Raw genomic sequence first — 20,524 nt, 5'->3', positions numbered from 1 at the left:
GTGAGAATGTAAATCCCACTTTAATTAGCGGAGATCACACTTCAGTCAATAATAGACTCATTACAAGAATCCCTCATTAAAGGAGGACTCCGCCAAGTCTTCTCTGCAGGTAAAACACACACGTGATACCACCCATTACTACTACAGGGAGAGGAGGACAGACGGTGAAAATAATCCGAAAGCCGAATCCAGGGAAAGGCGAAAATCAGGAGAATCCAACTTTTAGGGCGTTTTTACCACACACCCCCCCCCCCAACCGCTACCCGCTTTAGCCGCAGATTCTTTGCTTTGCGGTAAGAATCATCCCTCCCTGTCGCTTTCAGCTGCTTTAGTGCCAAACGTGACCCATTTAAGTGAATGGGGCTCTGCATCCGGGTGCAATTCAAGTGCTTGGATCGCTTTTCATGGGTGTTTGACAGGTGGCGTCGCATCCCGCCCCGTTGAGCACTCCGCACTAGCGTGCCACACGAACCGCGTGCAAGGCGCTTGCAGAACGACTCCATTCGCTTGAATAGGTCATGATCAGGAGCAGTGGCAGCTGTTGCTCCAACCGACCAACCCCTCGTTCGGATGGTTGGCCGATCAATTAAGACCCCCGACCCCCACCTTGCTCGTTCTATCGATCAAACCCCCCACCCCCCTCCTGTTGCTCGGTTGTCCGCCAAAAAACCAGCCCCGCACCTACACCATCCAGGTCACGGGCAGCTTTGGGGGCTTCCCCCGTGTCTCCTTCTCAGCGGCTTCCCCAGTGTCTCCTTCTCAGTGGCTTCCCCCGTGTCTCCTCTTAGGCGGCTTTCTCCCGTGTCTCCTCTTAGGCGGCTTTCCCCCGTGTCTCCTCCTCGGCGGCTTCCCCCGTGTCTCCTCAGCGGCTTCCCCCCGTGTCTCCTCAGCGGCTTCCCCCTGTGTCTCCTCTGTGGCTTCCCCCGTGTCTCCTTCTCAGGGGCTTCCCCCGTGTCTCATTCTCGGCGCCTTCCCCCGTGTCTCATTCTCGGCGCCTTCCCCCGTGTCTCATTCTCGGTGGCTTACCCCGTTTCTCCTTCTCGACAGCTTCCCCCCGTGTCTCCTTCTCAGCGGCTTCCCCCCACGTGTGTCCTCGGCGGCTTCCCCCCATGTGTCCTTCTCGGTGGCTTCCCCCTGCATCTCCTCCTCAACGGCTTCCCCCTGCGTCTCCTCCTCGTTGTCTTCCCCCCGTGTCTCCTTCTCAGCGGCTTCCCCCCACGTGTGTCCTCGGCGGCTTCCCCCCATGTGTCCTTCTCGGTGGCTTCCCCCTGCATCTCCTCCTCGTTGTCTTCCCCCCATGTCTCCATCTCAGCGGCTTCCCCCGTGTCTCCTTCTCAGCGGCCTCCCCCTGCATCTCCACCTTTGGAGGCTTCCCCCGTGTCTCCTCCTTTGGCAGCTTCCCCCCGTGTCTCCTTCTCGGTGGCTTCACCCTGTATCTCCTTCTCGTCAGCTTCCCCCCCTGTCTCCTTCTCAGTGGCTTCCCCCTGCGTCTCCTCCTTTGGCGGCTTCCCCTCCGTGTCTCCTCTTTTGGTGGGTCCCCCCCGTGTCTCCTCCTTGGCAGCTTCCCCCTGTGTCTCCTTCTCAGCGGCTTCCCCCTGCGTCTCCTCCTTTGGCGGCTTTTCCCCCATGTCTCCTCCTTTGGCGGCTTCCCCCGTGTCTCCTTCTCGGCGGCTTCCCCCCGTGTCTTTTCCTCAGTGGCTTCCCCCGTGTTACCTTCTCAGTGGCTTCCCCCTGTGTCTCCTGCTTTGGCGGCTCCCCCCGTGTCTCCTCCTTTGGTGGCCTCCCCCGTGTCTCCTCGGCAGCTTTCCCCCGTGTCTCCTTCTTGGCGGCTTTCCCCCATGTCTCCTCCTTGGCAACTTCCCCCCGTGTCTCCTCTTTGGCAGCTTTCCCCTGTGTCTCCTTCTCGGCGGCTTCCCCCCGTGTCTCCTTCTCAGCAGCTTCCCCCTGCGTCTCCTCCTCGGCGGCTTCCCCCCGTGTCTCCTTCTCAGCGGATTCCCCCTGTGTCTTCTCCTTTGGCGGCTTCCCCCCCGTGTCTCCTCCTTTTGGCGGCTTCCCCCCGTGTCTCCTCCTCGGCAGCTTCCCCCTGTGTCTCCTCGGCGGCTTCCCCCTGTGCCTCCTTCTCAGTGGCTTCCCCCTGTGTCTCCTCCTTTGGCGGCTCCCCCCTGCGTCTCCTCCACGGTGGCTTCCCCCTGTGTCTCCTTCTCGGCAGCTTCCCCCTGCGTCCCCTCCTTTGGCGGCTTCCCCACCCTGCTTCTGCTCCTTGGCCAATACGGATTCATTACGTTCAGCCAAATTTGAAAGGAAATTCCAATACCTGTAATTTAATAGTTAGTTAATTATTATTTAGAGTTTTCAGATTTTCAAACTATTAAATTATAGGTATTGGAACTTCTTTTCAAATTTGGCTGTGAGTGAACGTAACGAATACGAATTTATCCAAAGTTACAAATTTTCCGAAATAATGAATGTTGCATCTGAACACATGGAATGTAACGAATTAATAATAAATAATAATAATAAAAGTTTTTATTATTATTGTTATTTATTATTATTAATTTGTTACATTCCATTTGTTTAGATACGGCATTCGGATAATGCGTAACTTCGGATAAATTTGGTTTCGTTGCGTTTACTAACAGCCAAATTTGAAAGGAAATTCCAATACCTATGACTTAATAGTTAGTTATTTATTTCAGATTTTCGGGTTTTTGGATTTTTCGAATTTACAAATTTTCAAATTTTCACATTTTCACATTTTTGAATTTACAAATTTACGAATATTCGGAAAAATTTGTTAAACGGGTTTTCGTTAATTCGGATATTTACGAATTTGTCGAAATTCGGAAGGAAACGAATGCGCATGTCTACTAATCATGTGCTTAAAAAAAAACCCTATTGGAATCCATGCGTCCGGCACCCTGCATGTAGATTAGGGTGGATTAGGGGGGCGTCGCCCATACGCCCCTAATGGAGCGGCCTCAACTGATCGGGAGTATAATTCCTGCTGTCGTCGAGGCATGTGTACACCCTTAACCGCCGTCTCTGCAGCTAAACCGGGAGGGGTTGGGGGTGGTAAAACTGCAGCTCAGCCATGGGGTTGTACCACCCCCACAACCACACGTGTGAACAGGCCCCTAGAAGAAGCTTCCTGGACCACATATCCTCCCCCTAAACTTCAGAGAAGGCCCCTAGACTAGGTGCAAGACTTCTGATGAGGGCAAAGCCAAAGGGCCTAGAGTACCCCGTTCTTCATGATCAGCCGAAGCCAACCAAGGAGTACTAGGTTAGGGCTCTCCCAAAGAGAGACCCAACCAAGGCAGGAGAGGAAGGAACATAAGGGCCACACATCTCCCCCTAGACTTCAGGGTGGGCACCTAGATTTTAGGCGCAAGACTCCTGATGAGGGCAAGACACACTTAAGTCCACCTAGACCAAATGCCCAGTGGACTCCGTTCCTTATGATCAGCCAAAGCCAGCCAAGGAGTACTAGGTGAGGGGCTCCCCCGAAGAGAGACACAACCAAGGCAGGGGAAGAAGAAACCTAAGGGCCACACCCTCCCCCCCTAGACCTTAGGATAGGCCCGAAGACCCACACCCTACATTTCAAGTAAAAAAAAAGACAAATACATAAGCGCAGGCCACCTTTTCAACATGTCGTAGCTGAGCAGGTCAAAGTCTGGGGGATGAAAACAATCTAAGCAGTAATAAGGGCCTCCATCCACCGAAGGTGCCTCATATCGCTTCTTATTATCATGCTGTCCACCAACGCCATGTCAATCTGTGTGATGGCACATCATAATCTGCGCAATCTTTTCCCTTGAAATTGCCGTTAAATTGCACAATTTTCTTAAAGACGGCCGTACGCGAGGCAGTCTGATAGAGCAATCATCAAACTTCATGATTCAGTTATATTGTTGAAATTGAAAAGCAGGTATACTTTGAGGGGCAATCTCATAAGGTCTGTGGATGAGTCGCCATATTTAAAAAACAGCATTAGCCAGCTGGATTTGCCTGATTAATTCAGATGATCTCACTCATTGCTGGACAGTATAACAGAGCTTTTCTCAACCTTGACCCCAGCGGAACCCTTGAAATAATTTTCAGTACTCGGGGAACTCCTGATAAGAATAGTCCACTGTGATCATTAGTTGAATGTTCCTTTCACGGGTGGTCAGAAGGAAGAATGCTCCCTTATATTGGTGATCAGTGGGAAGAATGCCCCTTAGCTTGATGGTCAGTGGGAAGAATGTTCCTTATATTGGTGATCAGTGGGAAGAATGTTCCTTACATTGGTGGTCAGTGGGATGAATGCCCCTTAATTGGTGGTCAGGGGGAAGAATGTTCCTTACATTGATCAGTGGGAAGAATGTTCCTTACATTGGTGATCAGTGAGAAGAATGTTCCTTACATTGGTGATCAGTTGGAAGAATGTTCCTTACATTGATCAGTGGGAAGAATGTTCCTTACATTGGTGATCAGTGGGAAGAATGTTCCTTACATTGGTGATCAGTTGGAAGAATGTTCCTTACATTGGTGATCAGTGGGAAGAATGTTCCTTACATTGGTGATCAGTGGGAAGAATGTTCCTTACATTGGTGATCAGTGGGAAGAATGTTCCTTACATTGGTGATCAGTGAGAAGAATGCCCCTTAGCTTGGTGGTCAGTCGGAAGAATATTCCTTACATTGGTGATCAGTGGGAAGAATGTTCCTTACATTGGTGATCAGTGAGAAGAATGTTCCTTACATTGGTGATCAGTGAGAAGAATGTTCCTTACATTGGTGATCAGTGGGAAGAATGTTCCTTACATTGGTGTTAAGTGGGAAGAATGCCCCTTAATTGGTGGTCAGTGGGAAGAATGTTCCTTACATTGATCAGTGGGAAGAATGTTCCTTACATTGGTGATCAGTGGGAAGAATGCTCCTTACATTGGTGATCAGTGAGAAGAATGTTCCTTACATTGGTGGTCAGTGTGAAGAATGTTCCTTACATTGGTGGTCAGTGGGAAGAATGTTCCTTACATTGGTGATCAGTGAGAAGAATGCTCCTTACATTGGTGATCAGTGAGAAGAATGTTCCTTACATTGGTGGTCAGTGTGAAGAATGTTCCTTACATTGGTGATCAGTGAGAAGAATGTTCCTTACATTGGTGGTCAGTGTGAAGAATGTTCCTTACATTGGTGATCAGTGAGAAGAATGTTCCTTACATTGGTGGTCAGTGTGAAGAATGTTCCTTACATTGGTGGTCAGTGGGAAGAATGTCCCTTATGTTGGTAGTCAGTGTGAAGAAGGTTACCCTTACAGTCAATGAAAATGATCATTGGTGTCATGTTATTAGTCTGCCAAGTGGCTATGGACTATGAAGACACCAGATATATTTCTTTTGTGTGTGACACTTCCTACAGAAATTGATGTTGCCGCACAGCTTTCAACATTTATCATTGCAAGGTTTTGTTCCCTTGTTTGTGTCCCTGTAATCAGAATGGAGTTTCCTGCTGATTCCTTTATGTCTGAGGTTGGTTGGTTGCCTGAAGACCAACACTGGTTGGAAGATTCCTTTCAGCACTTCATCCTTTGTTATGATGGGTTGCAGCTCTTTGATTATCCTTCTTATCCCTTCTAATGCTGGATTGTATGTGGTTACTAGAGGTACACGGCTGTTTTTTTTTTTTATCTCTCTATATTGTATTCAATTTTCTCTTTGGGTTTTTGAAGGCAGCATTCATGCTTGTACTGATGGTTGTCTTGCTAAACCATTGTGTACCAGTACTGCTTGTACCGAGAAGAATGGAACACCCAGAAAGCTTGTCCCGAAAATGTAACTGTTATGCCCCATACACACGGTCGGATTTTCCTACGGAAAATGTGTGATAGGACCTTGTTGTCGGAAATTCCGACCGTGTGTAGGCTCCATCACACATTTTCCATCGGATTTTCCGACACACAAAGTTTGAGAGCAGGATATAAAATTTTCCGACAACAAAATCCGTTGTCGGAATTTCCGATCGTGTGTACACAAATCCGACGGACAAAGTGCCACGCATGCTCAGAATAAATAAAGAGATGAAAGCTATTGGCCACTGCCCCGTTTATAGTCCCAACATACGTGTTTTACGTCGCCGCGTTCAGAACGATCGGATTTTCCGACAACTTTGTGTGACCGTTTGTATGCAAGACAAGTTTGAGCCAACATCCGTCGGAAAAAATCCTAGGATTTTGTTGTCGGAATGTCCGAACAAAGTCCGACCGTGTGTACGGGGCATTAGAAGAAAAAAGTATCATGGACGTTACCTTCATTGTGTTGTTTCAAGTGCGCTAATATGGCACACAGGAACAGAGCTGAGGCAGTCGATCAGCTGGAGCTCCCTCCCCTGTCACCATTTTTCTCTTGGTGTCAGGAAAACTTGTCAGAAGTGACTCCTGCAGATAGCAGAGGAAGGAGGCAGCGGACAGAAAATTACACTTAGAGCTTTGGATTGAGACAAGTACACACTATAGAGGGATAGGTTTAATGTCTGAGGATTGCAACCACTTTAAGAATGACTTCATACCCATAGGGATTAATGAGACCAAGTACAGTGGAGCTGAGTGCAGACATGAAGGGAAAGGTAGGGACAGATTAGCCAATAAGAAGAATAAGCCAGGGCGAAAGGATAAAAAAATAAATGGGGAGAAAATGTACGGAAGGACACAGGTCCCAGGATGTTCTCTAGACGTTCTCCTGGCACGCGTTGGGTAATGAAAAAGGGACTATAACATTTTTATGTAGAATTTAATAACATTAAACATTAAGACATTAAGCTATCATGCTATTAGCAAAGGAATTGGGCCATGGTTGTTAAAGATTGGTCTATGGCTGAGAGCCACAGCTGGGTCTACGCAGACGTCTCATTGTTCTTCTTTCTTCCACAGGTACCACGACCAGCAGGATGTCACCAGCAACTTTCTGGGTGCCATGTGGTTGATCTCCATCACATTCCTCTCCATTGGTTATGGTGACATGGTGCCAAACACCTACTGCGGGAAAGGCGTCTGTCTTCTAACCGGCATTATGGTGAGTATGTGAATGATTCTTGATGAGCGCGGGGCGTCTAGCCCAGGAGAATGATAAAAAAAATGTAGATACCTCAAGTGCAATTGGTATCCTTTAGATGTTGGTGTTTTTTTTTTTTTTTTTTGGTCAAAATAAAGCCGGCGCAGTAGTTTTGAAAGTCATACATTTGAGTAATGCGATATATCACATGGGAAAATTAAATGTATTATTCACATAAACTGCCATTATCCTGAATCCTGAGTTGGAGACTCTATTCCTATAGCCCGCACTCCAATCCCAATACCGCAAAATTACCATTACTTTACATCCTGTGATCCTAATTCTGACCGTGTGTTGTCCTGATTCTAACCGTTTGGTCCTAATTCTAACCCTACAGTCCTACTTCTTGACCTTTAGGACTAACCTTATAGGCCTAATCCCAACAACACCACAAAAGTATAACAATATTTTAGTCCGAACTCTAACCATATAGTCCTAACTCTGATCCCAATACCACAAAAGTACCATAACCTTTACATCCCTACACAGCCTGGTCCTTATTTTAACCCTAAAGTCCTAGTTCTAGCCCTTTAGCACTAGCCCTATCCTTATAGCCCTAACTATAATCCCAACACTGCAAAAATATCACAACCTTATAGTCCTATCTCTAACCATTTTGTCCTAACTCTGACCCTATATCCCTAAGGCCATCCCTTTAGGTATAGCTCTATCTTTATAGTCCTAACCCCACAGGCATAACCCTATATCTCTAGCTCTAACTCAACAACCTAATCCCAACCCTAGAACCCAAATCTTATCCGAATTCTAAAACAAATCTCTGTCACTACAGTTCTAACCCTACCCAAACCATACAGCTTTAACCTATTCCTATAGTCTTCTTAACCTTACATCCTTAACCTAATTTTACAGACCTGACCTAACCCTACAGATTTAAATTAACCAGATAACATTTACCCTAGTCCTACAGGCATACCCTTACCTTACAGTCCTAACTTTAACTCCATAGCCCTAACTCTAACCCTGCAGCCCTATTCTAACCCTATAGCCCTGATCTTAGTTTTATCCTATAGCCCTAACCCTAAATCTCCATCCTAACCCTACAGTCCTATCCCAATCCTACTGTATAGCCTGCACCCTAGACCTATAGGTATACAGTTACCTTACAGCCCTAACCTTAACCCCATAACCCAACTCTAACCCTACAACACATTTCTAACCCTATCGTCCTAACCCTTCAGCCTGCATCCTAGCCCCTTTGGTATACCCTTACATTACAGTCTTAACCTTAACCACATAGTCTAAACCATACAGCCCTCTCCCAACCCTATAGTCCTAACCCTATAACCTGCACCCTAGCTCCACAAGTATACCCTTACCTTACAACTCTAACCTTATCCCTGTCGCCCTAACTCCAAACCTTCAGCCCCCTCTTTACCATATTGTCCTAACCCTATAGCCCCCAGCCTAGCCGTATAGGTATACCATTACCTTATAGGCCTAACCTTAACCCCATAACCCAACTCTAACCCTACAGCACGTTTCTAACCCTATTGTCCTAACCCTATAACCCGCAGCCTAGCCCCACAGGTATACCCTTACCTTACAACTCTAACCTTAACCCCATGGCCTTAACTCCAACCCTAGAGCCCTCTCTGTACCCTATTGTCCTAACCCTATAGCCCGCAGCCTAGCCCTATAGGTATACCCTTATCTTACAGACATAACCTTAACTATATAGCTTTTATATCTAATCCTACAGAACTCTACTAACCCTTTAGCCTTCACCCTAGCCCCACAGGTATACCCTTACCTTAGAACTCTAACCTTCCCATAGCACTAACTCCAACCCTACAGCCTGCACAATAGCTTCACAGGTATACCGTTACCTTACAAACCTAACCTTAACCCCATGGCTTTAACTCCAACCCTACAGCCCTCTCCGTACCTTATTGCCCTAACCCTACAGCCTGCAGCCTAGTCCCATAGGTATACCCTTACATTACAGCCTTAACCTCAACCCTATAGCCTAAATCTAACCATACAGCCCTCTCCCAACCCTATATCCTAACCCTATAACCTGCACCCTAGATCCACAGGTATACCCATACCTTACAACTCTAACCTTAACCCTATCGCCCTAACGCCAAAGCTTCAGGCCCCTCTTTACCATATTGTCCTAACCCTATAGCCCCCAGCCTAGCCGTATAGGTATAGCATTACCTTATAGGCCTAACTTTAACCCCATAGCCCAACTCTAACCCTACAGCACGTTTCTAACCCTATAGTCCTAACCCTACAGCCTACACCCTAGCCCCACAGGTATACCCTTACCTTACAACCCTAACCTTAACCCCATGGCTTTAACTCTATAGCACATTTCCAACCCTTGAGCCCTCTCCTTACCCTATTGTCCTAATCCTATAGCCAGCAGCCTAGCCCTATAGGTATACCCTTACCTTAACTACATAGCCTTTATATATAATCCTAGAGAACTCTACTAACCCTACAGCCTACTCCCTAGTCCCACAGGTATACCCTTACCCTACAACTCTAACCTTAACCTCATGGCCTTAACTCCAACCCTTGAGCCCTCTCCTAACTCAATAGTCCTAACCCTTTAGCCTGCACTCTAGCCCCAACTCTAACCTTCCCATAGCACTAACTCCAACCCTACAGCCTGCACCCTAGCCCCACAGGTACAGCCTTACCTTACAACTGTACCCTACAACTCTAACCTTAACCTCGTGGCCTTAACTCCAACCCTTGAGCCCTCTCCTTACCCTATTGTCCTAATCCTATAGCTCCCAGCCTAGCTTTATAGGCATACCCTTACCTTACAGCCCTAACCTTAACCATAGCCTAATTCTAACCCTACAGCCTACTCCCAACCCTTAAGACCTAACCCTTAAGCCTGCACCCTAGCACCAAAGGTATACCCTTACAACCGTAACCTTAACCCCATAGCTCTATTTCCAACCCTACAGACCTATCCTTACCATGTTGTCCTAACCCTAAAGCACTCATTCTAGCCTTATAATTATACCCTGACCCTAAAGCCCTAACCCTGACCCCACAGCTGTCCTTATTGTTCCCTAGCTGCTTCTCTGCTTATGTCTGCTCCATCAAAGATGCCAAATCCGGCTTCACTAACTCCGAAGAGCGTCCGGTTTTGCTTCTCTTCCAGTTGCCGGGGAAAGTCCAACATTTTCGGTCCCGCTTTTCTGACGCGTTACTAAAAACTGAAATCTCTTTCTTAATTAGCGGTTATTGTTTTCTTGGCGAGATGGAAACAAAAACAACAAAAGAATTTAAAAAAATAAAATCATAAAACGCAGAAGCCTGCCCAGCGCAGCTGATGGTTCCATCTCTCAATATGTTCCCACGTCTGCTGCGAACGGCGTCCTGAACCTTTCTCTTTTTTTCTTTTTTTCGAGGCTCTCTTCTTTGGATTTAGCCGGCTCAGCAGCACCGGCGGTGTATAATCAGCCTCCCGTTGATTAAAAATATCTCGTTCTAATTCGGGGACTCCAATTATCTCCTCAGCGGAATGCAAGTGTAATTATTCCTACAGTTTTTTTTATTTTTTTTTATTTCTTCCTCCGTCTTTTTCGGAATTCATATTCCCTCCCGTCGCTCGTTACTGCTCTCTCGCTCTCTCTCTGCGTTCGGCGCCGGTTCTGGGCCTTTGGAAATGCCCCGCGTTCCTTGTTTTATTGTATAATTAATGTCGTTTTCTCGCTGAGTCATTTCATCTTAGGGGTTTTCCCTTTTTTCCCTTTCAAGCTTCCTTCTCCTGGTGGCTCCCCAGCGCCCCGCCGTACACTGTTATTGTTTGCTGGGTAATGAGTCCTTAGCGGTAGGCCCTTTCGCAGCTGCGTTGCCATGGCGACTGAGTAGGCCGCGGCATGGCCTGCGGAACGGCGACCCGTACGAACTGGAACGTTATGTTTTTTTTATTTTGTTTTTCGTGTTCTTTTGTCACATTGTCAAATGGACCTAATGGCTGTTTTTTTTTTGCTATTCGATTTGCACAAGCTGTACAATTAGCGTCCCTCTCCCGCCGGGCGGCTCTTAAAAAAGGGTAAATCCGCCCTCAAGGGCCAGAAAAATTAAAAAAATAATCTCGGAGGCTTCCCGTGGGCTCTTACCTATTGAAAAGAATACTTTGTAGCCTAATTCCGTCTTTTATCTTTATAATTCCTTATTTGACTTTGTATTATCTCATTATGGTGCTTTGTCCTGGGGGGGTGCTTGACTTCTTTGCTTCTCTGATGATGGTGCTGTAGACTGCACTGTGCATGACTGGCGGACACCCCCAAGTTCGGGTGGTACAGGGTGGTCTGCTTTTGGAAATTGATTGTAAAAGTGTGTGGGGCCACAAGTTTGCAACAAAGTAACAATTCTTAAAGGGGGGATTCAATGTAAAAGAAAGGTGCAACAGGCAGCAGGCTGTAAATATATGTCAAGTTTACAAGTTCTTATTTCTTTTGGGGAGCTTCTGCCATCCCCGTGCTGAGTTCCCGGGTCTGTACACCCGCTGTGCCCATTATGAGGGGTTCTCACCATCCCTGTGCTGAGTTCCCAGGTCTGTACACCCACTGTGCCCATTATGAGGGGTTCTCACCATCCCTGTGCTGAGTTCCCAGGTCTGTACACCCACTGTGCCCATTATGAGGGGTTCTCACCATCCCTGTGCTGAGTTCCCAGGTCTGTACACCTGCTGTGCCCATTATGAGGGGTTCCCACCATCCCTGTGCTGAGTTCCCGGGTCTGTACACCCGCTGTGCCCATTATGAGGGGTTCCCACCATCCCTGTGCTGAGTTCCCAGGTCTGTACACCTGCTGTGCCCATTATGAGGGGTTCCCACCATCCCTGTGCTGAGTTCCCGGGTCTGTACACCCGCTGTGCCCATTATGAGGGGTTCCCACCATCCCTGTGCTGAGTTCCCGGGTCTGTACACCCGCTGTGCCCATTATGAGGAGTTTCCACCATCCCTGTGCTGAGTTCCCAGGTCTGTACACCCGTTGTGCCCATTATGAGGGGTTAATTTTGTTTATAGAAAAATCTTATAAACAACAACTTATATACAATAAAACCATAATAAATAAAACATATTTACAAAATAATTGAATATGGCTATACAAAACAAAGAAAACAAGAACATAATAAATGGTGCAAACTAAAATGCGCACAACATAATCCCTGCGGGAGAGCCAGACTAAGGAACATCACCGTCACCATGCATGTAGCCTTTTATAAAAACGGAGTGGAAACTGTCAGAGTAGTTGAGGCAGATGTTTCTTAGCCCGACTACTCCCTCTCCCTGGAGAACCAGCACGCTTCGTTGCACCCTGGCACTCATCATCCATAGAAGATGCCGTACTCAACGAGTCCCATTCATCATCATCATCTGACAGGACTTCAAACTTATTTGCAGAATGCAAAACCTTAGGACTTAAGGTAACTGTACCTCTTTTTTTTCCCCTTTCTTTTGCCCCTCCTCCTTTTATCCTCTAACCACTCCATATAATCCTTGGACAAACCGGAATCAACAGCCTCCCCTTCACTCCCCTCCCACCCACTTTTCCTGCCCTTATCTACCACCAGGCCAGCCTCTTCGCCATCCTCCCCACGATCCACAATACAAACCCTGCAGCGTCGGGGGAGGGGGACTGGCACCACACCTGACGCACCAGCCTCAGCACCACTTGCTGCCTCTGCAATTTTGGAAGACACAGAAGGATTGGACACATTCTCGGCAACTGAAACCTTACCTACAGACTGGGAAGACACTGTCACACTAGGTAAACGCACAGATTGGGAGGACACAGGCATATTGGTTATTGGCACAGACTGGGGCACCACAGACTGGGGAGACACAGACACATTGGATATTGGCACAGACTCAGATGGACTCACAGGCACTCCAGCTGCTGAGCTCTGAGCATCCTCCATGTCCAGGCGGAAGACCTCTCTCGTGAGCACAGGCTTGTTGTGCATTGCCTCAGGACACTGACTGTAAGGCTGTCCCACCGCATTGCACAGATTGCACCTGATGATAGTACAGTCCTTCGCCAAATGACCTAGACCCTGACACAGAGAGCACTTCATCACTGGACAGGAGGATGCAAAATGTCCTTTATCACACTTGTTGCAGAGGTTTGGCTGGCCTGGATAGAAGATGGTCAGCCGGTCCCTCCCCAGGAAAGCTCAGGATGGCAGATGCTGGACAACATTGTCAATTACTTTTAATTTTAGCTGCACAGACCATCCCCCCGTCCATATTCCCCGATCGTCCACAATCTTTTTTAGGGGGCTCAGGACATCTTCACACCTCCTCAACCAAACAGTTAAATCCCCTTGTGGTATGGACTCATTACGGACAAGAATTGTCACCATTTTAATGAGGGGCTGGCGTGAAACAAACTTAGGGATGAGCCCTTTCCAGTCCGGCAGGCCCCTACACACGTGTTCACACTTCTCCCAAAATATGTCCAAAGACTCCGGACGGATAAAGGACAAATCATATTCATAGGAACCTGCCGGACTGATCAGGGCGAAGATATCTGTGGGTGTAAACCCCATCTGCAGGATTTTATCCACCACTGCCCTCCTATGTGGAGGGATTCCACCGCCTTCCCATTTTAGCTGAACAACATTCCTCCTTTTAAACAGGGAGGAAAATAAACCATTTTCATGCTCCTTCCCTGCTTGCTGCCCCTTCCCAGATCCTGTAGCAGCAACACCAGCTTAAGTTTTTCTTACACCAGCAGCATTTGCAGTCTTGTCCTTAGACACATTCAAACCTGCTGGCAGAGAGTCTGAATCAGCTGGAATAGCAGACTTCTGATTAGAGGCAGGACCCTCCCCCTTCCCCTGCTCTGAACACACAGCTTCACTCCTGGGATCAATCACAGTCTTAATTACTGCAGACTCCTGGAGAGTTGTAGCACTACTGCACCCAGCATCTCCTCCACCATTCACAGGAACAGCCGCTGTGCCTGGTTCTGGCAAAGTCACTTTATTGTCCATGGCGCTCCTCACTGCAGACTCTTCCTCCAGAAGCTGACAGTTACTCTCACCAGTTTCATCTGAAGCTTTGTTTTCAGCAGGTAATTCAGACTGCACTGCATGCTGTACATTGTCTATGGGTCTGGGCTGACTGCCCGTAGCACTACAACCCTCAGCAAGCCCATTGTCACTAATAAAGTCCACATCACCATCCTGCATACACACTGTACCTGCTTGCTGTGTTGTTACCTTTGTAATGTTATGGCTGACGGTGGGATCAGACTTCCTCCCAGCTGCTGCAGACTTCATGGTGGATCTTGCTCTCGCTACAGGTCTCTCTTTCACAGGGTGAGGAACGATGTCCATCTTCTCATCATCATCTTTCTAGCTTAGAGATGAACTCCAGCATGCCAGTACCTCCCTCAACCTCCTGCTCAGATGTTCCATATTGCTGTTGCAGAGGGAGGGAGACAGAGGCCTCCTCCATTGAGGGCTCAGCAGATGTTTGCGGTGTTAAAGAGCTGGGCTCATCCTCCGGGCCCACTTTCTCACTCACTGCTGACTCTATCGGTACCTGCATCTCCTCGCTGAGTGGGTCACTTTCCATGCAGGAAGCGGCTCCTCTTCTCATGCGATTAAATCGCTCCTCATTTCTATATTTTTCTTTAAATATGCCACTATTCTCCTTCAGAGAACTCACCAGCTCCTTCTGCTTCCTCACAGCTTGTTCCAAATCCTTCAACTCAGGCCTCAGAGCCGGTCTCTTCTTGCTGTATAGTTTGGCACAAACCTGTTTTTTCTTCTTAAATTCAGCCATCAAAATCAACAATTTCTCCTCTTCTTTCTCAATCCGCTTCAGCTTTCCAACAATCCTCTGTCTAAAGGCAGACAGGGACTCATCTCTCCTGGCCAGGCCCAGTATCTTCCAAAGGCTGAGGCCTAGTCACAGGCCTATCCAGGGGGCCCCCGCCAGGGTACTCCCCAGAATCCAGCATCCCTCCTGGGGCAGAGAAGCAACTCCAGCCCCTGGTCTCTGGAAGCACAGGAGCTAAGGAACCAGCAACCTCACTGTCAAGGAGCAGAATGGCAGTTTCCCACGATCCTTGTGCTGAGTTCCCGGGTCTGTACACCCGCTGTGCCCATTATGAGGGGTTCCCACCATCCCTGTGCTGAGTTCCTGGGTCTGTACACCCGCTGTGCCCATTATGAGGGGTTCCCACCATCCCTGTGCTGAGTTCCCGGGTCTGTATACCCACTGTGCCCATTATGAGGGGTTCCCACCATCCCTGTGCTGAGTTCCCGGGTCTGTATACCCACTGTGCCCATTATGAGGAGTTCCCACCATCCCTGTGCTGAGTTCCCGGGTCTGTACACCCGCTGTGCCCATTATGATAGGTTCCCACCATCCCTGTGCTGAGTTCCCGGGTCTGTATACCCGCTGTGCCCATTATGAGGAGTTCCCACCATCCCTGTGCTGAGTTCCCCGGTCTGTACACCCGCTGTGCCCATTATGAGGGGTTCTCACCATCCCTGTGCTGTGTTCCCAGGTCTGTACTCCCTCTGTGCCCATTATGAGGGGTTCCCACCATCCCTGTGCTGAGTTCCCAGGTCTGTATACCTGCTGTACAGGTCCTTTTAATTTGTTACCAATTTTTTGGCTCTGTCTGTGTCTCTTCCTCCCCATCTTGTGATGGCTCTCAGTAGATATAATTGCGCTTTGTTCGGCTGTGCGGTCCCTGTCCGTTCTTCTATATTCGCGGACCCCTTTGTGCGTGCCTTTGCTCGGCCCCGGCTGCCAAGATTACACATCACACTATAAAAGGCCGTGTGAATGTGACCATTGTGTCTGCTGACGGTGAGCGCCGATCGCTCTCAGATGTAATGCCCCCCCTCCTCACATCTCTCTAATTGGAAGTGGTATAAATCTTGTATGAATTGTCACCCTTCCAATTGCTGACCTACTTATCGCCTCATTGCTGCACACGCAGACAGCGCCTACAATTCAGCAGAGATTTAAGACGGTTGGACGCGCTGCGAGATGGGCCGGAAACATCCGCCGAAGCCCAATAAATGGGCCCTGTCACCGGGGGGGGGGGACAGATATATGTAATATCAGCGTTAAATCCGACCTGCATCATCCGGGTTTACCGACTCCTCTCCTGGATGGCTTCCTCTGATGTCACCGCACACTGTAAGCATCTCACAGTGTGCATTAGAAGCACTAGAAGATTCTATAGATCTATCACTTTAAAGTAGACTTGCCTTTTATTTAAGGTGGACTGTCCCTTTAAATATGGTGAATTTACCCTTTAGTTAAGGTGAACTGACCATTTAGTTCAGGTGGGCTGACGCTTTAGTTAAGGGGGATTTGCCTTTTAATTGAGGTAGACAGCCCTTTTAATTGAGGTGGACTGATCCTTTACTTCAGATGGACCGGCCCTTTGGTTAGGGTGGACTGTCCCTTTCATTCAGGTGAACTGACAATTTAGTTAAGGTGGACTGGCCCTTGAATTCAGGTGGACTGACCCTTTAGTTCAGGTGGATTGACCCCTTAGTTAAGGTGGACTGACCCTTTAATTGAGGTGGACGGACCCTTTAATTAAAGTGGACTGATCCTTTAGTTGAGGTGGACTGACCTTTTAGTTAAGGTTGGGCTGACCCTTTATTTGAGGTGGGCTGACCCTTTAGTTGAAAAAATATGTTGAAGAACTACCAATAGATACTAAGCTGGAAACCTAAGCCACATCCCAAAATGCAGAGAAAAGAACAGAGGAGGTGCCCCAGGGATTTTATGGGCAAAGGGTGAAGACCAGATAAGAGAGTAGAGAACGTATGTAAAAAAGTAATACAAAATTTATTGATTACAAAAATCATATAAATACACAAAATAAATGATTGTAAAAGCAAAACGGATAGTGATGATTGGTCTCATAGCAAGAGGCCAACCAAAGAGTGTGGGTTCAGAGATCCCAACATGTTCCAGAATATAAGATTAAATGTTTAATTCCTTCTTCAGGGATCTCTGAACCCACACACTTTGATTGGCCTCCTACTATGAGACCAATCATGTGCTCCAGAACCTAGCTGTATTGTATGTACTATTATAGCATGACTAGCCGTTTTGCTTTTACAATCATTTATTTTGTGTATTTATATGCTTTTTGTAATCAAACTTTGTATTGCTTTTGTACATACATGCTCTACTCTCTTATCTGGTCTTCACCCTTTGCCCATAAAATCCCTGGGGCACCTCCTCTGTTCTTGACCCTTTAGTTGAGGTGGACTGACCCTTTTAATTTAGTTGGACTGACCCCCTTAGTTAAGGTGGACTGATCCTTTAGTTGAGGTTGACTGACCTTTTAGTTGAGGTGAACTGACCCTTTAATTTAGTTGGACTGACCCCTTAGTTGAGGTGGACTGTCCCTTTATCTCAGACTGACATTATGAAGGTTAGTAGGGACTCTAGTAGTGTTGTGTTTGGTGTGGGGAGGATGGAGTAGGATACTGTTTCATGTGGCGAGAGGATGGAAAGGTCATGATGTAAGTGAAGTCTCTAGTAGAGTAGTGTTTGGTGTGGAGAGGATGTAAGTGAAGAAGTGAAGACTCTAGTAGAGTAGTTTTTGGTGTGGAGAGGATGGAAGGGGTGATGTAAGTGTAGACTCTAGTAGTGTTGTGTTTGGTGTGGGGAGGATGTAAGTGTAGACTCTAGTAGTGTTGTGTTTGGTGTGGAGAGGATGTAAGTGTAGACTCTAGTAGTGTTGTGTTTGGTGTGGAGAGCATGTAAGTGTAGACTCTAGTAGTGTAGTGTTTGATGTGGAGAGGATGGAAGGATTGTGATGTAAGTGTAGATTCTAGTAGTGTTGTGTTTGGTGTGGGGAGGATGTAAGTGTAGACTCTAGTAGTGTTGTGTTTGGTGTGGGGAGGATGTAAGTGTAGAATCTAGTAGTGTTGTGTTTGGTGTGGAGAGCATGTAAGTGTAGACTCTAGTAGTGTAGTGTTTGGTGTGGAGAGGATGGAAGAATTGTGATGTAAGTGTAGATTCTAGTAGTGTTGTGTTTTGGTGTGGGGAGGATGGAAGTGTAGATTCTAGCAGTGTTGTGTTTGGTGTGGAGAGGATGTAAGTGAAGACTCTAGTAGTGTAGTGTTTGGTGTGGGGAGGATGGAAGGGTTGTGATGTAAGTGTAGATTCTAGTAGTGTAGTGTTTGGGGTGGAGAGGATGGACGGGTCGGGATGTAAGTGAAGACTCTAGTAGTGTAGTTTTTGGTGTAGGGAGGATGGAAGGGTCGGGATGTAAGTGAAGACTCTAGTAGTGTAGCGTTTGGTGTTGGGAGGGTGGAGTAGTGTAGTGTTTGGTGTGGGGAGGATGGAAGGGTCGGGATGTAAGTGAAGACTCTAGTAGTGTAGTGTTTGGTGTGGGGAGGGTGGAAGGATCATGATGTAAGTGAAGACTCTAGTAGTGTTTGTTATGGAGAGGATGGAAAGGTCCGGATGTAAGTGAAGACTCTAGTAGTGTAGTGTTTGGTGTGGGGAGGGTGGAAGGGTCATGATGTAAGTGAAGACTCTAGTAGTGTTTGTTATGGAGAGGATGGAAAGGTCGGGATGTAAGTGAAGACTCTAGTAGTGTAGTGTTTGTTGTGGAGAGGATGGAAGGGTCGGAATGTAAGTGAAGACTCTAGTAGTGTTTGGTGTGGAGAGGATGAAAGGGTTGTGATGTAAGTGAAGACTCTAGTAGTGTAGTTTTTGGTGTGGGGAGGATGGAAGGGTCATGATGTAAGTGAAGACTCTAGTAGTGTTTGTTATGGAGAAGATGGAAGGGTCGGATGTAGGTGAAGACTCTAGTAGTGTAGTGTTTGGTGTTGAGAGGATGGAAGGGTCGGGATGTAAGTGAAGACTCTAGTAATGTAGTGTTTGGTGTGGGGAGGACAGAAAGGTCGGAATGTAAGTGAAGACTCTAGTAGTGTAGTGTTAGGTGTGGAGAGGATGGAAGGGTCGGAATGTAAGTGAAGACTCTAGTAGTGTTTGGTGTAGAGAGGATGGAAGGGTTGTGATGTAAGTGAAGACTTTAGTAGTGTAGTGTTTGGTGTGGGAAGGACAGAAAGGTCGGAATGTAAGTGAAGACTCTAGTAGTGTAGTGTTTGGTGTAGAGAGGATAGAAGGGTTGTGATGTAAGTGAAGACTTTAGTAGTGTAGTGTTTGGTGTGGGAAGGACAGAAAGGTCGGAATGTAAGTGAAGACTCTAGTAGTGTAGTTTTTGGTGTGGGGAGGATGGAAGGGTCAGGATGTAAGTGAAGACTCTAGTAGTGTAGTGTTTGGTGTGGGGAGGGTGGAAGGGTCGGATGTAAGTGAAGACTCTAGTAGTGTGTTTGGTGTGGAGGGGATAGAAGGGTCGGGATGTAAGTGAAGACTCTAGTAATGTAGTGTTTGGTGTGGGGAGGACAGAAAGGTCGGAATGTAAGTGAAGACTCTAGTAGTGTAGTGTTAGGTGTGGAGAGGATGGAAGGGTCGGAATGTAAGTGAAGACTCTGGTAGTGTTTGGTGTGGAGAGGATGGAAGGGTCGGATGTAAGTGAAGACTCTAGTAGTGTAGTGTTTGGTGTGAAGAGGATGGAAGGGTCGCGATGTAAGTGAAGACTCTAGTAGTGTAGTGTTTGGTGTGGAGAGGACAGAAAGGTCGGAATGTAAGTGAAGACTCTAGAAGTGGTTGGTGTGGAGAGGATGGAAGGGCTGTGATGTAAGTGAAGACTCTAGTAGTGTTGTGTTTGGTGTGGTGAGGATGGAAAGTAGGAATGTAGGTACAGACTCTCGTAGTGTGGGGATGATGGAAAAGTCGGGATGTAAGTACAGACTCTTGTAGTGTGGGGACGATGGAAAAGTCGGCATGTAAGTACAGACTCTCGTAGTGTGGGGAAGATGGAAAAGTCAGGATGTAGGTATAGACTCTCGTAGTATGGGGAGGATGGAAAGGTCATGATGTAATCTCCTTTCCCATTTTAATACACAGCTGGTTACATAAATCCCCTACGGATATTCAGAATACTCCATACATCAGGATTACAAGTCAGCTCCAAGGGCGGACACAAGGGCGTATGATAATACACCGTCAGATCTCTGGATGTTTGGCTTGTCGAGTGAAAGGAGAAGACAGAATTTAAGTCGAGCTGTCAGAGGCGCAGCAACATTGCAGGTTTTGTAGAGCAGATTGAAACAATGTAGACGCCCGTCTTTGCCCTTTACTCATAAAGCAGACCTGTCATCATATTTTTTAGTGCAGAATGCTGAGTAATGTGTCAGTGTAACCCCTTTCTGGCATTTTAATTATAAAAAGGTGGAGCTTTTCTGGAAAGAAAATACTGTTGCTTCCTATGGTGGCATGTCAGGAAGTTATTCATGGACATTTGTAAAGTTACTGATGGGGTCCCCTTTAAAGAAGAACCACTCCCTTTTGGTGCAGTAAGGGA

At 47.2% G+C, this 20,524-nt stretch overlaps 1 protein-coding gene across 1 annotated transcript in view; it reads left to right on the top strand.

Moving 5' to 3' along the window:
• Positions 1 to 20,524, top strand: part of KCNN3 (potassium calcium-activated channel subfamily N member 3) — a 145,198-nt gene that overhangs the window by 79,674 nt on the left and 45,000 nt on the right. Inside the window, exon 4 of the mRNA XM_073609243.1 lies at positions 6,913 to 7,054. Coding sequence (XP_073465344.1) covers positions 6,913 to 7,054 — 142 coding nt within the window. The remainder of the gene's footprint in view (positions 1 to 6,912; positions 7,055 to 20,524) is intronic.

This window comes from Aquarana catesbeiana, linkage group LG13 (genome assembly GCF_042186555.1).
Source record: "Aquarana catesbeiana isolate 2022-GZ linkage group LG13, ASM4218655v1, whole genome shotgun sequence".
NCBI classification, from domain to species: domain Eukaryota; kingdom Metazoa; phylum Chordata; class Amphibia; order Anura; family Ranidae; genus Aquarana; species Aquarana catesbeiana.
This window is presented reverse-complemented; position numbering and strand designations above follow the sequence as displayed.